This window comes from Pseudorasbora parva, chromosome 10 (genome assembly GCF_024679245.1).
Source record: "Pseudorasbora parva isolate DD20220531a chromosome 10, ASM2467924v1, whole genome shotgun sequence".
NCBI classification, from domain to species: Eukaryota; Metazoa; Chordata; class Actinopteri; order Cypriniformes; family Gobionidae; genus Pseudorasbora; species Pseudorasbora parva.
The window spans coordinates 43,241,721-43,263,402 of NC_090181.1; the positions used below are offsets into that span (position 1 = coordinate 43,241,721).

At 38.3% G+C, this 21,682-nt stretch overlaps 1 protein-coding gene across 1 annotated transcript in view; it reads right to left on the reverse strand.

Moving 5' to 3' along the window:
• Positions 1 to 21,682, reverse strand: part of LOC137091608 (peroxidasin) — a 102,416-nt gene that overhangs the window by 15,277 nt on the left and 65,457 nt on the right. The window contains exons 11-16 of the mRNA XM_067456209.1: positions 20,591 to 20,707; positions 17,076 to 17,234; positions 12,536 to 12,648; positions 12,250 to 12,406; positions 7,070 to 7,178; positions 3,373 to 3,530 (exon numbers count right to left, since the gene is read on the reverse strand). Of these exons, the coding sequence (XP_067312310.1) occupies positions 3,373 to 3,530; positions 7,070 to 7,178; positions 12,250 to 12,406; positions 12,536 to 12,648; positions 17,076 to 17,234; positions 20,591 to 20,707 (813 nt within the window). The remainder of the gene's footprint in view (positions 1 to 3,372; positions 3,531 to 7,069; positions 7,179 to 12,249; positions 12,407 to 12,535; positions 12,649 to 17,075; positions 17,235 to 20,590; positions 20,708 to 21,682) is intronic.

Sequence of the window (21,682 nt, forward strand, 5' to 3'; positions counted from 1 at the left end):
CGGCGTGTGCTGTGCAGGCCGATCGCCGTATGACATCAAAGTAACGTTACAGTGAGAGCAAACGACTCCTTATGCTTTTGAATCATGCACGCGGTATTTTCATATCATACGCGGATCGGTCCGCGCAGCGCTAATGCATCTCAAACAAGCCTGGTGGGTTTGTTTCCCGCTGCCTCGCTAGCGTTGCTGAGAAAAATGAGACGTATACAGTCATGTAAGACCTGGCTCTGTGGTGGCTCTCTAGCCTGTGGAAAGCCAAACCGGTTCTTAAAGGCTCGTCAGTCGAACCAACTTAGAACTGACACTAGCACTGGCTCTGAACTAGCACCCGGCTCATTTTGGTGGAAAAGGGGTAAGAGTGGCTCCATTCACAGTAAATGGTTTTGGGTTTCCAATAACATGCATTTGGGAACGCTTCTTGTCTGATGTCGGACCCATCTTGTGTTTCATAGCGAAGTGTTATAATTTACATCTCTGCACGTGCTGTTATAATGCGTAATGTACATAAGTTGATTCGTTTTTATAATATAATAATTATGTATATTACTTTATGTATTTTAATAGTGTTGTTCAATAAAACGATAACTTGCTTTTGATTAGACCAATTATTATTTCATTATTATTATTATTATTATTATTATTATTGTTATTATTATTTGTAATTATTATATAAAAACTGACAAACCAAGCAACAATCAAACTAGAACCAATGTAATCAGGGTAAGTGGAATCAAACCTCCAAAAAAAAGTGTGAGGTTTTTATTTTAATGGCACTAAGTAGTAATTAAGAGATCCTTGAGCATAACTGTATATTATGCTTTATATGTCTGTGAAATAACCGGCACTTGGATAGTTGACATGGTATGTAACACAAATAATCCACAATAAAGAAAGTAGTTTAAAACAGGGGTTTTCAATGTTTTAGAAGCCATGGATACCCATATATAAACATCCTAAAATTCAAAAGGAATCTATCTTTTATAAATACCCAAGCTATACACTGAAAAAAATAATATTATAAATCTAAAAATTGTTTTTTATTGCTGTACGTTATTATATTTTTCTATTCACTATAGTTATGTACTGTTAAATGTATTATTTATTTGTTTGTTTTATTAGATTTGAATAAAAAATTGTATTTATTTTGATACAATTTAATCTATTTAACAGATGAATAACTAAAATTTACATTTACATTCATTTCTGCTATTTATTTTCCAAACATTTTAGATAAACCTACCCCTAAACGTTACATAAAAATATAACTATTTCTGTCGAAGTGGATGATTATTGGCAAGATTAAGCTGCAAAGTGGACCAGATGCTATGATGATAGTTAGAAGTCTGACTGCGTTAGACTACCCTTCTGAAAAAGAAGTGCACTAAATTGTATTGAATGTGCACTTGTAGTGTACTTCAAATCATAATTATTAGTTAGTTATATAATTCAAGGAATAATTAAAAGTATATTAAAAAAATGCAAATAATTAATGAAATAAGACACATAATTGTAAAAAGAGTATACACTCATGAAGTGTTTTTTAACACACTTATGCACTTTTTTAAAAGTGTACTTTGATGTAATGTCAAATTAAAAGATTTACTTTTAATCATTTCATTTGAAAGGAACACGGCACTATTAAAAAAAAAAAAAGTCTAATTTTCCAACTCTCCTAGAGTTGAACAGTTTTACCGTTTTTGAATCCATTCAGCCGATCTCTGGGTCTTGCGGTAGCACTTTTAGCATAGCTTAGCATAATTCATTGAATCTGATTAGACCGTTAGTATCTCGCTCAAAAATGACCAAAGACTTTCGATATTTTTCCTATTTAAAACTTGATTCTTTTGTAGTTACATTGTGAACTGACCGACAGAAAATGAAAAGTTATGATTTTCTATCTAGATCAATATGTCTAGGAACTATACTCTCATTCCTGCGTAATAATCAGGGAACTTTACTGCCGTACCATGAGTGCAGAGGCGCAATGATATTACACAGCGCCTGTAAACTTCCATCAACATAACCAACCTAATCTGATCTATGCTAAGCTATGCTAAAAGTGCTACCGCCAGACCCAGAGATCGGCTGAATGGATTAGAAAAACGGTAAAACTCAACTGTTTAACTCTAGTGGATTACTCTGTTTGCAAAAATAGTGGCATGTTGCTTTAGTTTAAATTTGCGATAAATGCAAATAATTGAACTTACAAGAAATGTAATTTAATTGTAAATAAAATGCAATTAAGTGTCTAAAAACATTACATTAAGTTCACACTAAAACCTGCACTATGTAGTATTTTTGCAGTAAAATATCCAAAAACCACTAGGCCGGTGTTATATATTTTGTTCAGTTGAGTTCTTACAATACCCCAAATGTTTCCAACTATTTGTAAATTGTGAGAAAGTTGCTATTTTAACTAAGGAGCCGGAACGTCTGAGCATAGCGTCTGAGGGAGTCGCCTGTCAATGGCGTCATATCTGCGCTACTCTCGGTTTCTGGTTTTATTCTGCAGAAACGCTTTACTCTTAGCTGTGTGAACAAGTCACAGCAGCCGCTGAGCGAACGCACAGAGTAACGTCATATCATTTTAAGTACGCTCAGATGTATCTAATATGATAAACAGAGCTGCGTTACCTCATGCTCATGACCGGAAAAGCTAAAATGGTGCCCGCGTCATGAAAAAAATCTTGCTGCTCACGAGCTGTGTGTTTACGCAACAATCGCTCCAGCGGCCGTGCTCAGCTCCTCAACACTCGCTCATGTTCTGCTTCACACTACAGTAACGTTAATAATCTCATCCACGAATATGATTTCTGCCCGAGTCCTATCCTGATTTTTTCTCACCGGCTGTGAGGTGAAGACCACATGTCCCAAGATACTGCGCTCAAATTAGGCGTCATCAAACTACGCCTTTGTTTTGAATAGGCGCCCTCTAGCGGACAGAAAAGTTACATAGCGCAGCTTTAAGTATATTCTTTCTTTAATAAGTACTCATTTTAAAGTATGCTTGAGTGCACTTCTTTTACCCAAGGGTAGTCAGGGATAGATTCAAGTAACTGTGCCTGAATCGAGTTGTGTTGACCCCTTCATGGTTTTGCGTCAGTGAATGTGTCCAGAGGGTGAATGCTCAGAATGGGGCAGGGCTTGTCCAAACATGTGGGGCCATTTTGCCATAGTGTGGCAATGAAAGCTGTGCTGTTGTCATAACCAGAAAAAACAGTGAGTCGTGTCTTTTGCAGCACGAAGCGCCACAGTGTCTGCTGACCATTTAGTAAAGCAGACATTTATTTTGGCCGTATATTAGTTGTACATTTTAATCACAACACCAAAAAATATTTATATTTTAAAGAGCGGCATGGTGGTGCGAGATACCTGTTCCATTCGTGTCCACCATGAGGCCCTGGTTCACATGCCTCTGGATGAGAAGTAGGGTCTGCTCAAAAATTTCTCCAGCTCTGGCCTGCTCCACTGTGTAGGGGTCCCGCGGGTAACGAAACAGAGCCAGGAGCTCGGCAGGGGTACGAGGAGATCTGATGAGGGTGGAGAACACATTATCTTTCACATTCACAAAAGCCTATCAGACTTACTCTGGAAGAGAATACAAATGAACAAACTATAGACATTCATTACATCTGACGGACAGATTAGTAGATAGATCTCATCATTTCTAATTAGTCAAACGATTCAAAATAATTCTCTCTCTTTTTAAAGGGGGGGGGGGGGGGGGGTGAAATGCTGTTTCATGCATACTGAGCTTTTTACACTGTTAAAGACTTGGATTCCCATCCTAAACATAGACAAAGTTTCAAAAACTAATGTTGGACGTTTAATGGAGTATTTCTGTGTTAAAAATACTCCTTCCGGTTCGAGTATGGGTCTACTTGATGTTAATAGAACAGAAGGTCCTTGTATGGGCCGTACGGGCTCTTCTCCCGGTAGGGTGCGCGCGTGCGTGACTAGAGCGAGAGAGGAAATGCACGCCCGGAAACACTTGCTCAGATGCAGATCCGGTCGATCCAGGTGCCGCACTCCACTTTATTCCTATGGGTGACGTCGAGCGACTTCAACGCTTCAGCACAGCATTCCGGGAAGGCAGCGCTGCATTTCACCCGATTTGAACGCAGAAATGACGGGAAGCTTCACAACATCGTTTCAGTCGCGTCGCAAAAGTGGATCTCCACCGTTCACTGCTGTCAGGACTTTACCAAATCATACCAAAGAAGTGTGTTTTTGACGGAGCGGTCCCAGCGATAAAGGTTCGGTCCTGCTTTGGAAGCAGCCGGTGAGTAAAACTGTGTCTGTGCTGTTGGCTCGTCGCGTGAGTAAACATCAGTAAAGACACGATCGCGTGCTTCGTCATTTAAATGCGCTAACGGACTCTATTGTTGTTCTATGTAAGTTATAACGTTACACTAGTCTGAGGTGCAAAACCGTTTTGCTTGCTACTGCTAAGTTTTAGTCACATACAGTAGTCCATAAACCAAATCATGTCCTCATAAACTGAGTAAAGACACACAAATGTTGACAGGCCACTAAATACAGTCCATACCACAGAGACGGACGTCCTGATGTTGCTGTTTCTTCTGTTTAATTTATTTCTGCCTCCCAATGATTCTGGATCATTATCTATATTAGCTGAGCCATGGGTTTCTCCACGCTTGAGGACGTCACCGCTTTGTTCGCGATCGTCATTCTTTAGCTCCGCCCACTCGATACGCCTCCAGGCGCTCGGTTATTTCCGGAAAGACTCGGTACAGCCCATATTTCTTTTATAAATATAATAAAACTAAAGACTTTTCGGAGATATGAAGGATGCAATACTACTCTATAGGTACTCAAGATTGACATGAGATTGACTGAAACTGAGTGTTTCACCCCCCCTTTAAAGGTCTCTCAGTAGTCAATAAGTGTTCCCTTAAAACTCATCTTTGATCAAAAAAATTACATTACATTATGAAAAACAAACAATGTTTCTGCATATAGTGTTTTGCTTTAATTCATCAAATTATAAATACAAAGCACAAACGTATTGAGAGGTTGAATGTTCTGCAGGAATCTATTTTAACGATCTGAGCTCATGGTCTGAAGTGCACAGCGCAGGAGCAGAGCGTGTCTGAATCCACTTTTTGGTAGTTTAACAACGGGAAAAAAGGTCGGCATGCCCGGTACATGGTCCAAAAGGTTGGTACCTTAATGGGTCATGGGTGTGTTTTGGCCTTAATGTGCAATAAACCAATCAGAGTCTCATCTACCATTCACTTTAAAAGCCAGTTGCGCTTACACCATGACGGATTCGCTATTTACATGGAGGAAAGGCTGAAGGCTTCTCCAGAGAGGAATCGTTTTATTTTTAATATTTAAAAATGTGTGTGTGCTGCTGCGCATCCCTGTGTGTGTAATAAGCAGAGTGTATGCATGTTGTGGACCCACCTATAAGCACTAAAAATACTGTGTTATTTAAAAACTAGCAAAAATAGCAATGCGCCAACAATGCGTCTGAACACACCTGGTTTTCAGACCCGCAAGTCCATAGGCCAACAGATGGGCGCCAGTGCTTTTGCTTTTTAAACAATGTGGTGCTGGACATGAAAATGATAACTGTGTTGAGCTGAAACTAGCAAAAAACACTTGCATTGTGGTGTCTGGCGTTGGGTGTATGGTATGTTAAATGGGTGTCCCATTATGTTGAAATGGTGACAGAAAACAATGAAGTTGAAAAAAAGCACATCTGAACACCACTGACCAGCATAAGCAATCTGTCAAAACACTTGACATGGCACATGACCCTCTTTCAAGCGTTTAATAGAAAACACTCCCATACGTTGGACAACTTGGATCATCCACTTTTTTCCACTGCTCACTCTGAAAACTGCTTTCTTATTGCAGCCGTAATTGTTAAGAAATAATGGCAACACTTTATTTTATGGTTCAGTTGTATGATTCAGCATTTATATATTACCAGGATATTGGCTCTTTATTAGCACTTTTAACATATTAAATGCTTTATTCTGCACGACCATTTTCTATTGGTATGGACCATATTCTATCCCTTAATCCTTCCCAATAGCTAAACTTCACAACTACCTTACCAACTATTCACAAGCAGTAAATTAGGAGTGTGAGGGAAAAGTTGTAGTCTATAGTGAATGTGTTCCCCATACTAAAGTAAAATATATATGCTTTGAGAGTAAATATTCATAACACATTACAATATCCAGAGTTAATTGAGCAAAACATATCTGACCGCAACCAAGTTGCACTCTAATAAGTGGCATCTTAAAATGTTACACAGCTGACTACAAATAACAGCCTTGTTAATATGTGTCAGAATAACTAATAAACTGTCAACTCTAATTCAGTGTTTATTAGGGTTATTTGAGAGAACAGGATCAAACAAAGCATAAGCACTTTGCCAAAGCTGTTGGTGTCGATTCAAACAAAAGCTAAAGAACATCAAAGTCTGCATCATTTTTATCATTCAGAGAGTTGGCTTCACTTCACATATTATCTCTTGTGAACTAAGGCGGCGCCAGGTTACAACAATATATCTGAGGTAATTTGTGCCAAAAACATGGGCAGATTTTTTCAAGGTTTTCACCCATGACCAGTTTTCTTGGACTGAATATGCTTTAATGTTTTGGCCAGCTGTGTCAAAATATCAACTAATATTATAATTTAACATTTAAAATAGTCTTCCAAGGATTTTGAGGAAAAATTCCCCATCTAATCCTTGGCAATCTCTCATTACTACGATAACATTATCTCTCAGACTTCATACAAAAAGCATTTTAAAGCAATCCTCTCCAGCAAAGAAACATAAACACTCTCAATGAGCTAACGTGAGCTGGCAACGCTCTCGACAGACAAAATAACCCCTTCCCTCCCTCCATCAACAAGCTTGGAGCGCAGGGTCTCCTTCCAGTGAGAAATCAGGAATCATACCGCAGTGACCAGCCTTTGTCCAAGGCATAAACGGTCACAGTAAATTCCTGATGGGTTACGGCATTGTGACTCACAGCAGTAGGAATTGTTTTCTTGGCATGTTTTGCCTGCAGCACCGAGCGCTCACCCGTCAAAGAGCTGCCTCCTGGTGGAGTCTATTGCACTGTTTATGCTCCGAATGGCCTCTTCAAGGGACGTTGAGACAAATGGATCTCCCTCCCTGCTCACCTGTGGGACTAGAGCGGATTACACAAACATCACTATAAATAAAAGACAGGAAATTATAATCTGCACATGGTATACAAAAACTGAACAGAATCTCTATATGGCTTAGTAAGATGCTTTATGAAACTTTATTGGCTGTCAATAGAATAAAAATGTAACTGAATCAATTGCATGATCTGCCAATTCATTAATTAATCAACTCAAATGAATCCAAAATCTGCTAAGAAAAGGCCCTAAACTAAATGACAGATGAGTAAATAAACATTACACCAAGTGGTTTTAGAAGTCCAAATATATATATCTGATGTACAGTCCACAGAAATCCATTCAATCGTCAATCTAGTAAACTTATATAGTATAAAAGTAGCATGACAGCCCTCAGAATACTTTTAGCATATTAGAATATTTGACAAAGTTAATGTTTTGCCAGTATGGTAACGCCTTGGAGTAATTGATCTGCTGAGCAAAAATCGAAGAACGAACTGGTGTGACGAAATCAAAACTTTGAGCACAATCAGGCCAAAATGAAGTTCATTTGGCATTCGAAAACAGCTTTCCGGAAAAGCTTGCTCTGGCATTTAAAAACATTCAAACTACCACTGGCCCGTGGTGAATGCGATTAGGCAATGGTTAATTAATTTCTTCTGTTCAGTCCGTTGAGGTCAGACGTGAGTAAAAACACGAACACACTGGAGAGCTGCTTTACAGATGAAAATACTTAAGAAAATGAAGTTGCAAATCTAATTGAATGCAACACTGACACTGTTTATTCATGTTTAATACTCTAAATCTGCTTGCTTTAAAGCAATCTTTTGTATAAAGAGCTATATAAATAAATATGACATGACTTGACTGAATTGCAGAGCTCGTGGAAACATCTATTGCTATGATCAGAAGCTTAACTGTTCATTTTTGTTTGTGTTTACCATGCTATTGAGAGGAAGGTGCGCAGCACATATTTACATGCTCACTAAACACTAAACGCCACTACCAATAGTGTGGACAGTTTTGAACTTCTTTTTACCTCCAAGTGAAGAATGAAAAAGAACTTCACTGTGAGTATACTAGGGCCTTAAGACTCCCGTAGCATATCTAGGCAGGTGGAGCTGGGGGAGGTGGAGGGGTTCAGACGAACTCTGATAGCACGCTTTAGGACTAGCTTACAATGAACACTGGACCAGACTTTTCAAATGTTTAAGAAAGAAATCTCTTGGCTGCAAATACAGCAGATGCCAATCAGCTTGAGATGTGTAATATACCATTTGAGCACTAGCAAAATACAGGTGTCAGCAGAGACCATGGCCACTAGACAAGCCCAGAGACAGACCCCTGTGAAGATCTCGCTGACTAGACAGACATCGGCACAGATCCTCAGTGTAATATTGTGAATGAACCACACCATGTTTGTTCGTTTGGCCAGAGTTTGTTTTCGTGTTTATTCTGACATCTTCGATTCTGCTAATTGCTTCATGAAAATGTCGGAAACGTCTGTACATTTGACAAATGTTGCATCTCATCCACTATATGTGTGATAAAATAAACAAATTACTCCATTTGAAATCTGCACTGTCTGCAATTGGCAAATCTTGCCGATTGGTTAAAACCACCCAGAGTCGAAGTTGAACATACCGTACATGTCAAGGATCTATCAGTTTGCGGAAGTCTAGATTTTCATGACTGAGTTTGTCATTTGAAAAATTATTAAAGACCCCTTAACTCACATTTGTTATGTTCCATCCAGATATTTTTGAATGCAAAAAATATCATACTGTGGGATTACAAATTTATAAATTGTTATATCAAGGTTCTAATGTAATAGTATACAAACAGTTTGTTATGTACATAATGCTTTACAGTTTGGAGGTTCAGGTTGACTTCATTCTAAGGAGATCAAGCTAATCAGTCTTTTGTCTTTATGCACTTCCTGATCTAAGCAACATTGTCAGAGTGATCATATTTGCATCTATTCGTCTGATTGGCACTGTTATGCTGATAGGATTAGGACTGGTGACATGGAAATGTATGGGGTGTGTCCCTTTTACCTAAACAACATGTGCATTCCTTTGTTTAGATTGTCTCCTCCTCTACTGCGTAAATCCCTCCCCCTGAAATGTGGATAAATTACAATGTATTCTGTTTAGAATAAGACTTGGACGACTGCAGCCACAGACGGCACGTGTGTTTCTCAATAAAGAGGAACGCCTGCCCGAAAGATATACCCAAGCTCTCCTGGTCTTCACTTCTGAGTTTCCGACAATACCAAAAAACATTATACCCACTGGCAGTCAACAAAAGATTTGATTTAATGCTATTGGTCATCCTTTACATCTGCATGAGTGTTTGACAAATATTTAACCAATAAAACATTTAAAAGAGGTTGTGACTAAATCTAGTAACTCCAATGGCTCCTCAAACTGTCAGTCAAACCTCATAACTCCACCCGCCTCTATTTAGAAAGTGCCGCGCACCGTTTGTAAATAAAGAACAAATGCTTGAGTATGTACAGCGAGTTCTTTACTCAAGAGACCATGCCCATAAAGGTTAATGTTTTTTTTGTATTTGAAAAGCAGAGAATGGTCTTAGTCTGGCATATGCCATCTAGTTGAAGCAAATATACAGTATTAAATATCCTGTGCATGCATAGTGCTTCATCTTTTTTACAATGAGATTTTCATCATGAGATTTCAACAGCAAGAAAACTCATGTGCCCATTCCAGCAACAGACCAATAAATATCTGTCATTCGCTGGTCAAAAACAATGTAACTCCATTTGATCTTGATTTTTATAAAATGTTAATATTATGACGCATTCAAGTGTCGGGCCACTGCTATATAAAGCCACAATACTAACTTCAACACAGTGTTTAATTAAATAAATAAAGGTTTTCTGCCCCGAAAGCGACAATATGCACATTTTTGTTTTATCATTATCAACATCATTTAGCTACCTATATGACCTTATTGTTTTCCTGACTTAAGCACAAGTTTCACATTAAATGTGAGAGCTACTTTTAAAGGGATAGTTACAAAAATTAAAATAATCCCATAATTTACTCTCCCTCAAACCATCCTAGATGTACATGACTTTTTTTCTTTCAGACTAATACAATTGTTACAAAAGTTATATTTAAAAAACATCCTGGTTCTTTCACGCTTTATAATGGCAGTGAATGGAGGACGAGATTTTAAAGCCCAAAAAAAGTGCATTCATCCATCATAAAAGTAATCATTCTGACTCCAGGGAGTTAATAAAGGCCTTCTGAAGTGAAGCCATACATTTGTGTAAGAAAAATATCAACATTTATAACTTTATTAACTAAAATAACAAGCTTCCGTCCGACGGTTCGTCAATAACCCCTTGGAGTCATATGGATTAATTTAATGATGGAAGGATGATGTTTGGCTTCAAACTCTTCTCCTCCATTCACTGCCATTATAAAGCTTGGAAAGTTGGAAGGATATTTTTAATAGAATATAATAGAAAGTCATATACACCTAGGATGGCTTGAGGGTGAGTAAATCATGGGGTAATTTTCATTTTTGGGTGAACATTTGATATAATGTCTAGTTTACAGAGGTGGACAAAGTACACAACTACATTACTTGAGTTAAAGTAAAAGTACTACTGGTCAAATATACCTCCATTACAAGTGAAAATTGTAAAGGACTTCAGTTAACATTATTAGCCCAACTATGTTTTTGCATGCTAACTAACAACACTGTCGAAATTCACCCATGCGTTAGCGCTGTATCCACAAGACTATGGCAACTTGGCAGGCAAATCTATAAAAAAAAAAAAATTATAATTGATCGACCATACTTCATGCCAGTAATAATATTAAGCGCTAAATTTTATTTTGTTTTAGTCAGTCTTTTTACTAAAATGCCATTTAGTTTTAATCAAATTTTAGGCATCTGAATTGTTTTAGTTTGGTCTAGTTTTAGTCGACTAAATACAATAAGATTTTAGTAGATTAAATCGACACAAATTTGGTAATTTTGACTGGCGTGTGAGACGCAGCTTTCTTTGTGCGCATAAGGATTGAATTGAGCTCTTTCGTGTCATCACTTTTTTTCAGACATATCCACACGTCTGCTCTGTTCTTTCTCCCAGACATTTACATTTTTGAGCAATTTAAATGTGCGCGTCTCACGTAGGACATCAGTTCTGACTGGATCTCTTCCCAAATCATCCCTCCCTAACATTTGTTGGAAATGTCAATACATTTATCTTAGTGTTTGTCATTCAGGAACAAAGATTTTTATTTATGAAAAATGTCAGAGAGACAAAAATCATGACAAAAAATATTTGTCAACGAAATTAACACCACGTTATACAGAAACTTTAGCTCTAAAAGCACAGAAAATGTTCATTTCAAGCTTTTACCAGAAATTAAAAGTTTAGACAAGTCAATATGCTTCCGCAGGTTTGAACGGGTAGTTTTTGATATGGTATATTTTAGGCAAACTCTTAAAACTAAATGGATATTTAATCTTTTCAGAACACTGAAACATACTTTCAAAGTATGGCCATGGGTGCGGGCCAAGGAACTGCCACCTTCTGTTTTGCCATCAACTGATTGGCGTTCAAAAAATGCTGGGAAATCATTAAACTTCATGTGACCCAACAAGAGTGATTACTGATGGGCTGCCTGCCTGCAAAAATACCCAATCACAAAAATACCCAAGGAGACAAAGTCAATCCACTGACTTTCAAAGCGGCTATAGAGAAATGGCTTTCTATTTTGAGGAACTTGATAGAAATGTAGTGGAGTAAAAAGTACAATATTTGTCTTTCAAATGTAGTCAAGTAAAAGTCATACGTTTCCAGAAAAAATACTACTCAAGTAAAGCACAGATACTCAAAAAGTGTTCTTAAGTACAGTAGTCAAGTAAATGTACTTTGTTACTGTCCGCCTGTTTGTTATATTTTTATATGGCAGCGTGCTGTGAGATTTTTTTACTTATCAAAACTGTGCTGTGGCAGCAACAAAAAAAGGTTGGGAAACACTGCACTAACTAACTACATTTGATCCCCCACCTCCAAATCCTAAATATGTGGTTATGGCCTTCAATTCTTACCTTGCACTGTTAGCACCATGCTAGATGAGGAATATCCAATGGAGTTGCGGGCTACACACTCGTATCGACCCCCATCGGCAAGCCCTACGTCATTCACTTCCAGATAGCCATCTGGATTAATGTGAAACTTCCCACTCTCTGTAATCTGGACTCCATCCTGTAGATCAGGACCAGAGATTGTTTAAATGAGTCAGGTCACAAAATCAGGATAGTCCCGTTGGGACCAAAGTGGTGGAACTGGTTGGATGGCCAGTTGTTGGGGAATGTGGCAGCCAATGGATCTAACCTTGCTCCATGTGATGATAGGTGTGGGCTCACCCTGAGCGCTGCACGGAATCTGGACATCTGATCCAGACTCCACAGTCATATCCCTCGGAGCGCTTGTGAAAACAGGCGTTACTGATGACGTAAAAACATATGTTAAAGATTACAGCGTGCAGCCTGAAACACAGCTGCATCTATCATGAGACATGCACATGTACAACATGAAAAGATCATACACAGGTCATACACGGTCCTGAGTTCTTGGCGATTGTCAAGGTTCTGTAATTATAACGTCAATGAAAGGGCAAGAGGTTCAGTCTGAGAGAGCCATACTGTATGCGAGTCTTCAAGGTCAATGTGAAATGGTTTGTTTGAAGAGCTTTATCAAAACATTTTAACCAAACCTATGAGTTGGGTCACATGATCCTCCAAGAAAAGCTCGGGCATAATAGGCTAAACTATTGTATAATCACCCCCTTTACAGCCGTTTTTTAGTAATCTAGAAGTATTTCCCACTTACTGCTGAGAACTGTTAAGTCGGTGCTGACTCAATCTGCTTAAAAGAACAGTCATCATTTACACACCCTTATGTTGATTTCTTTCATCTGTGACACATAAAATAAGACTTTAGGCAGAATGTCTGAGCTGGTCTTTTTCAAACTATTTAAAGTGGACACTCGTTTTTTTTGTACCAAGCTAAAAAAAAAAAAATACAAAATACAAAATGATCCACATAACTTGCATAGTATATTTCAAATCTTCTGAAGTCCTGTGAATAGTGATGATCCAAAATTTCTGCAACCAAAAATATTCAAGGGAAAAGGAATTGCCAAAACAGTTTTGGAGGGTGGCAATCATTAACCAAAACATCATTTATTTAGCGCTTCTGCTTCCCGTATGCATGTTTTAAATGTGTCAGTGTCTATTTCATGCACACAATGATATGCTACAACATCTCAGCTTGTGGGTGCTTGGGCTTGGTTGACAATATTGATTTCTCACTTTTAATCGGTCTTCATTTTGATGAAAAGTGATTTTTAGTCCAGGCTGTTTTTTAGTTGATTATCTCGTGCTCTTTACTACTATATTGCATGAAATTAGCATGAATGAACACCAGAAGGTATGTTGAAAGAAGCAGTACACCTGAACTTCCTGCAATGAATTATGTCTCATTATTTAATTATTTAATCACTCAATCAGTATTTCAATCGCAGAAAGACTTTAATAAAATACAAACCCAATTCCAAAAAAGTTGGCACACTATAAATTGTGAATAAAAAAAGAATGCAATAATTTACAAATCTCATAAACTTTTATTCTTTTATTTTATTTACAATAGAATATAGTTAACATATCGAAAATGTTGAAAGTGAGACATTTTGAAATGTCATGCCAAATATTAGTTCATTTTAGATTTCATGAGAGCTACACATTCCAAAAGTTGGGACAGGTAGCAATAAGTCGCCGGAAAAATTAAATGTACATATAAGGAGCGGCTGAAAGAACAATTTGCAATTTATTAGGTCAATTGGCAACATGATTGGGTATAAAAAGAGCCTCTCAGAGTGGCAGTGTCTCTCAGAAGTCAAGATGGGCAGAGAATCACCAATTCCCCCAATGGTGCGGCAAAAATAGTAGAGCAATATCAGAAAGATGTTACTTTAGTTCAATTGCAAAGAGTTTGTTATCATCATCTACAGTGCATAATATAATCCAAAGATTCAGAGAATCTGTAACAATCTCTGTGCGTAAGGGTAAAGGCCGGAAAACCATACTGGATGATCTTCAGGCCCTTAGACAGCACTGCATCACATACAGGAATGATACTGTAATGGAAATCACAACATGGGCTCAGGAATAGTTCCAGAACACATTGTCAGTGAACACAATCCACCGTGCCATTTGCCGTTGCCGGCTAAAACTCTATAGGTCAAAAATGAAACCATATCTAAACATGATCCAGAAGCGCAGGTGTTTTCTCTGGGCCAAGGCTCATGTAAAATGGACTGTGGTAAATCGGAAAACTGTTCTGTGCTCAGACGAATCAAAATTTGAAGTTCTTTTTTGGAAAACTGGGACGCCATATCATCCGGACTAAAGAGGACAAGGACAGCCCAAGTTGTTATCAGCGCTCAGTTCTGAAGCTGCATCTCTGATGGTATGGGGTTGCATGAGTGTGTGTGGCATGGGCAGCTTACACATCTGGAAAGGCACCATCAATGCTGAAAGGTATATCCAATTCCTAGAACAACATATCCTCCCGTCTAGACATCGTCTCTTTCAGGGAAGACCTTGCATTTTCCAACATGACAATGCCAGACCACATACTGCATCAATTACAACATCATGGCAGCGTAGAAGAAGGATCGAGTACTGAAATGGCCAGCCTGCAGTCCAGATCTTTCACCCATAGAAAACATTTGGCGCATCATAAAGAGGAAGATGCGACAAAGAAGACCTAAGACAGTTGAGCAACTAGAAGCCTGTATTAGTCAAGAATGGGACAACATTTCTATTCCTAAACTTGAGCAACTTGTCTCCTCAGTCCCACTCCTCAGTCCAGTGGTAAACATGGCCTTGTCCCAAAATTTTTGAGATGTGTTAATGCCATGAAATTTAAAATCAACTTATTTTTCACATAAAATGATACATTTTCTCAGTTTAAACATTTAATATGTCATCTATGTTGTATTCTGTATAAAATATTGAAATGTGAAACTTACACATCATTGCATTCTGTTTTTATTCACAATTTGAACAGTGTCCCAACTTTTTTGGAATTGGGTTTGTAGCTTGTAAACAAGCTGTAATGACCTGTACTTAATGCATCCCGTAACTTTACATTTACATCAGGAAAGCCATTCAATGTCCATAGCTCAACAGCTATCAAGAAAAAAACTTGAGGAGCATTATGCTAAACATATTACACATACTTATTACATGATATTACTTGGCCTGTCTTTAGTATTTAATGTATGTTTAAAGTTTGTATTACAGACACCATTTATATTTTTATATTTCACATGAATACATCATTAAAAGTTGACATAAAAATGTGCAACTATTTGACTTTTGATTATTAAATAAACATTATTTTTAGTTGCAGTTTTTGGCCATATGAAAACTTTAATTTCAGTTTGGGTCTTTTGGTAAAAATGTCAGTGTATCTACCTACGATATGTACAGTATATAATGTGTGAAGTACAAATTCAAATTTAAGCCATTATTAACGTTACATTATATATCCCTCTAAAAGAGCTCTTAAATCTCATTCACACTTCTTATAGTTTAGAAACCTCACTTTCTGACATGTTGTGCAAAGTTTGGCATCTTTGGTTCTCATCACATGACTGATTGTGACAGGGAGAGCAGTGAGGATGGTCTCAGAAGACTTGGAGTATACCATATGAGTTGAATGGACTACTTTAATGGCACTTTTTTTACTTTTATTTATTTTTTGGAGCTTGCATGAATCAGCATCCATTTTCATTTTATAGCAGAAAGCAGCTTACACATTCTGCCCAATATACAGGTTTGCCATGGCATAAGTAAATGATATATGTAACTATTCATGAGTGAAAAATTCATTTCATGAACTACTAACTTTCAGTTATTCTGTACTCACTCTTTCTGCAGCTGTTCTAACTAAAAGCATTTCTCACAACTCTCTCTCTCTTAACTCTCCCCATTTCTTCAGATACTTCCCGTAAGCCTGTTCTAAATAAAAGCGCCTATGAGCCAAACCTGTGCCTTGGTTTTGAAGTAAATACAGGCGGTTGTTATGCAGTGTGTTAACAACCATTACTACATGGAAAACATCTTGCCATGTGGGAATTTCAAAGCTGCATGCTTTCCTGGCTATTCCACAAGTCTGTAATAAAGCTTAAGAGGTGGTTTTAAGGCACTTACATGCAGGGACCTGGTCTTTGAATGCATTCCTTGTCATTGAGACTTTATGGGGGTATTGTTGTTCTAATTGAAGGCTTTGCTTGTGGGTAATGACAAATTAGTTTATGAAGCCAACCCTCCTTCCCTCCTGTTAATACCACGTCTAGTCTTGTTCCAAAGGACGGTTAAATGAGGAATGGACCGTGTTAGTTTGTGCTGTACTAAATTAAATAAATCTGTGGGCAGAAATATGGAGTGATGCATAAATACATGTGAAGTCTCTGTCCCAAAAATGTCAAGATGAGGCATAACGTGAAGGTTTATGGTTGACAAGTAATATTCATTAATATATAGAACAAGTAATGTGACAGGTGTATCTGAACTTAGAATCGTTTAAGTCTTTCACAGGGTTATTGCCATTAACTAAAACCATAAAATCACATTTGTTACTTGAAATAAAATAAAGTGGTTAATAAATAGAGTGGTTTTATCTTATATTATGATTTGCTTTTATTATGATCATGTTCCAAATAAAAAAAAATAAAAAATACTATTTTGCAGTATCATCATTGTATCATGCCATGATATTTTTGAGATATTGGACCTGCAGCCCACCTCTAGTTCAACATGACGAAATATTCAGAAGGTGATTTATACTGTGAACAGGACCTCACCGGTTTGCAGGATGTTGAGGTGAACCGCTGCTCTGGCAGTGCCAACAGGACTGACCGCCTGGCATTCATACTGGCCCTGGTCATGAAGGGCCACGCGGCTGATGCGCAAGCTGCCCGTTGAAAGAACAACATGTCGTCTGTCATTAGGCAGGGGGCTGCCTATGGTAGGAGAACAGAGTTTTAGTGATTTTTGCCCTGGCAGAAAACAAACTTTATAAAAAGTTGATGCACTGACAGACAATTCAATAATCTTTAAATTTGTCATTGTGGCCTTTTAAGGAATGTTCCAATCAAATTAAACTCTATTAAGAATATCTGAGGCATGCTGGTGATTCTCTTAGTTTGCGAAAACAAACCGTGTTTACAGAACATGCAACAGTGTAGTCTGAGCGTTAGACCACCATTCATCCAATCAGTATTTCATTATCAGACCATTATGCAAAGGAAGTGAGCTTATTAAATGTGCACCTGTAGTGAACTTCAAATCTAAAAGCATATATAAACTTGCATATACAACCCCTTTTAAAGTGAAGCGATGCGTTTTTGAAAGAAAAATGCCCATGTTTAAAACTTTATAACAATAATCACTGGCTTTCGACTACGACTGTACATGAGTCGAGTTCCGCTGGAAGAGTGACCTCTGACCCGACAGATGATGTAGGAGGTATGATGTAGGCGTAGCATAAGCTCAGATGAGAATTGGCTAGTGCAGAAGCACAGAGGATAGAGCAAAACAAAACAATGGCCACAAATTAGAAATTTAAAAAAAGTAGAAAAATAATGGAGGAGTTCGATATAAAAGAGCTACAAAAGAGTCAAACGTTGGGTCAGAGGTCGCCCTTCCACTGGAACTCAACTTTCTCCGGAATGCGCATATGGCCATTGATCATAGTCAGTAGTTATAGTTGATAACGCTTTAAATATGGAATTTTTTTTTTTACAAAATGTATCACTTCACTTTAGAAGGCCTTTATTAGCCCCCTGGACCCGTATGGATAGCTTTTTTTAAAGTTAAATTTTACTACCATTATAAAGCTTAGAAGAGAAAGGATATTTTTGAATATAACTGATTGTGTTCGGCTGAAAGAAGTAAGTTATATATAATATATAATAATATTTTATATATTTAAAAATTACATACAATAACAGTTTAATAGAAATTACATTAAAGTATATTTAAGTTTAACAATTAACCTTGTCAACATTAAGCTTCATCTCGGCCAGTCCTTCGGGAATTTGCTTCTGGCTCTTACTGCATAAAACATGAAAGACGTTTGTTTGAAATCTTGGCAAATGTATATAAAAAACTAAAAAAAACATTGCTCAATACTTTGTTGTAGCATCTTTGGCACCAATTGCAGCCTCAAGTTTTGAGTATGCTACACGCTTGACACACCTATTTTGGGGCAGTTTCTCCCATTCTTCTTTGCAGGACCTCTCAAGCTCCATCAGGTTAGACGGGGAGCGTCAGTGCACAGCCATTTTCAGATCTCTCCAGAGATGTTCAATCGGGTTTAAGTCTGGGCTTTGGCTGGGCCACTCAAGGACATTCACAGAGTTGTCCTTTAGCCATTCCTTTGTTATCTTGGCTGTGTGCTTACGGTCGTTGTCCTGTTGGAAGAGGAAACTTCACCTCAGTCAGACGTCCAGAGCTCTCTGGAGCAGGTTTTCATTAAGGATGTTTCTGTACATTGCTGCATTCATCTTTCCCTCGATCCTGACTAGTCTCCCAGTTCCTGCCACTGAAAAACACCCCCACAGCATGATGCTGCCACCACCATGCTTTACTGTAGGGATGGTATTAGCCAGGTGATGAGCAGAGCCTGGTTTCCTCCAGACATGATGCTCATCATTCAGGCCAAAGAGTTCAACATTTCCTTTACATACCTTTTGGCAAACTCCAGGCGGTCTGTCATGTGCCTTTTACTGAGGAGAGGCTTCCTTCTGGTCACTCTAACATATTGATTAGCCTGATTGGTGAAGTACTGCAGAGATGGTTGTTCTTCTGGAAGGTTCTCCTCTCTTGGACGTTGGAGCTCTGTCAGAGTGACCATCGGGTTCTTGGTCACCTCCCTGACTAAGGCTCTTCTCCCCCGATCACTCAGTTTGGCCGGCCAGCTCTAGGAAGAGCCCAGGTGGTTTCAAATTTCTTCCTTTTAAGGAGATTGGAGGCCACTGTGCTCATTGGGACCTTCAATGCTGCAGAAATATTTCTGTACCCTTCCCCAGATCTGTGTCTCGATACAATCCTGTCTCTGAGGTCTACAGACAATTCCTTGGACTTCATGGCTTGGTTTGTGCTCTGACATGCACTGTAAACTGTGGAACCTTATATAGACAGGTGTGTGCCTTTCCAAATCATGTCCAATCAACTGAATTTACCATAGGTGGACTCCAATCAAGTTGTAGAAACATCTCAAGGATGATCAGTGGAAACAGGAGCACCTGAGCTAAATTTTGAGTGTCATGGCAAAGGCTGTGAATACTTATGTACATGTGATAGTTTTTTTAGTTTTAAAAAAAAAAAAATTTGCAAAGATTTCAAACAAACTTCTTTCACATTGTCATTATGGGTGTATTGTTTGTTTTGGAATAAGGCTGTAATATAACAAAATGTGGAAAAAGTGAAGCGCTGTGAATATTTTCCGGATGCACTGATTAACTTAAATCCTATACTAGAGTGCTTCTTTTGTACTGAATTGTTTGCATGTGTTTATTTCCTATTGTCTTTTATAATGGCTATTTTTGTTCATTTAAATATTGTTGTTCAATAAATATTATTTTATATTAATAATATGCCACATTTGGTGTTGTGAAAGGGTCCGTTAGTGATCGTGAAATGGACTTCAGTGAAAGTTACACTATTACACCATTAGATGGCAGCTTCATGAGTGACTGGTTGTAAACAAGGAGCTTTTAAAAGGACTAAGATATAGTTTTCCTCAGGGGACATTCAAACTGATTTTTTATAAAGGACATTGAGCTGAAGAATGAATGCTATATCAGATGCAGGTAATAAACTTGTTTAGTCAATCTCTCTCTCATAACACACTACTCTACATAATGCAATAAGCCTGAATTAAGCGACTCAGCGTTCCTTTGTTACTAGTTCTAATGTTATGTTTCTGTATTACTAACGGAGGCTTGGGCTCAACTGTCAAACTGTCAGTTTTTTTAAAGAAAAGGCTTTTTTAAAGAAACTCCTTTGTTGTTTTCCACATATTTACACACCTATGCCGTTGAACTGTCGTATAAAAGCAGTATCACACTTGTTGCTGTGTGATATGGCTGTATATCAGCATGCTGCGATTACCTATGGCCAAATCTCAGCCATGCTGATATAGAGCGATAATCACACTGGTACTCATGTGATATAATTGCTCATATATAGCCTGTTGAACAGAAGAAAAAAAATGACAAAATAAAAATACTGACCAGACTTGAGGCAGACTATTGAAAAAAGTGAACTCCACTCTATTAAGTCAAACAAACAAGGCTGCATTATATGATCTCACCGCTGCGTGTCCATGCTATGACAGGCTGAGGGTAGCCGCTGGCCTCGCAGGGAAAGTCGACTGTATGACCCTCCAGCACAGACTGGTCCTGAGGGGTCACTGTGAACTGAGGACGAGCTGAGGAGTGAAAGAGAGAAGAATGAGAAAATGTATGTCTGCTTAACTGAATACATGGTGTATACTAATTTTATTATTGCCAAATATAAACATAAACATTACTAAATAAAAACCGAAATATTATTTAAACTTAATTTCTTAATTTTTACAAGTTAAACTTGTCTTTTGTTGATAAGCACTTCTCATTACAAGTATGTGAGGAGGGTTGGCGCATGTTACATTCCCAAATGCCTGTTAAAGGGGTCATATGATGGTTCTTAAAAGAACAGTATTTGGTGTTTTTGGTTTAATGCAATGTGTTCACATGGTTTTGAAATCGGATCGTTCTGAAAACCACGCTGTGCTCTGATTGGCCAGCGATCCAGTTCATTGTGATTGGCCCGAATCCCTTATGCGTTTGAGGCAAATGCCACGCTTCTTACCATATTTGGAACATCAGCTCCCAAAGCCAAGCAATATTGACAGATGATAATGTCAGTCCTACCTAATCAATTTGAGCCCGAAACTGATCCGAATGATGCAGATGACTAGCCTAGAAATCTAGACGCACCCTAGAGGCAGCAAATTTAATCTGCCCGCGAGTGTCATCTAGCAACTCTCAATACCCTTCTGAGCTGTATTCGCCTAACTCTTGCCGGGCCAATCACATCGTGTATAGAGTCGGCGGGCGGTGCCATAATGACGACGGCCGAGTTGCGCTTGCGTGCTTCTAGTAAACACAGAAACTGGCGAACGGCGGCGGTCTTTCGAATCACCTTTGACCGCGACTCTGGAAGACTTGGAGTCAGAGTCCTGCAACGGGTCGGGTACCCGCGGGTATCCGCGGGTACCCGCATAAAAGTGTCTAAAACGGGTGGATTGTGACATTTATCAAATTCACGGGCGGGTATGCGGGCGGATAATTAACTCTGTGCGGGCGGGTAGTTGCGCGTATGGGCGGATGAAAAATATGTGCAATATTTCTGTGGCAAAGTG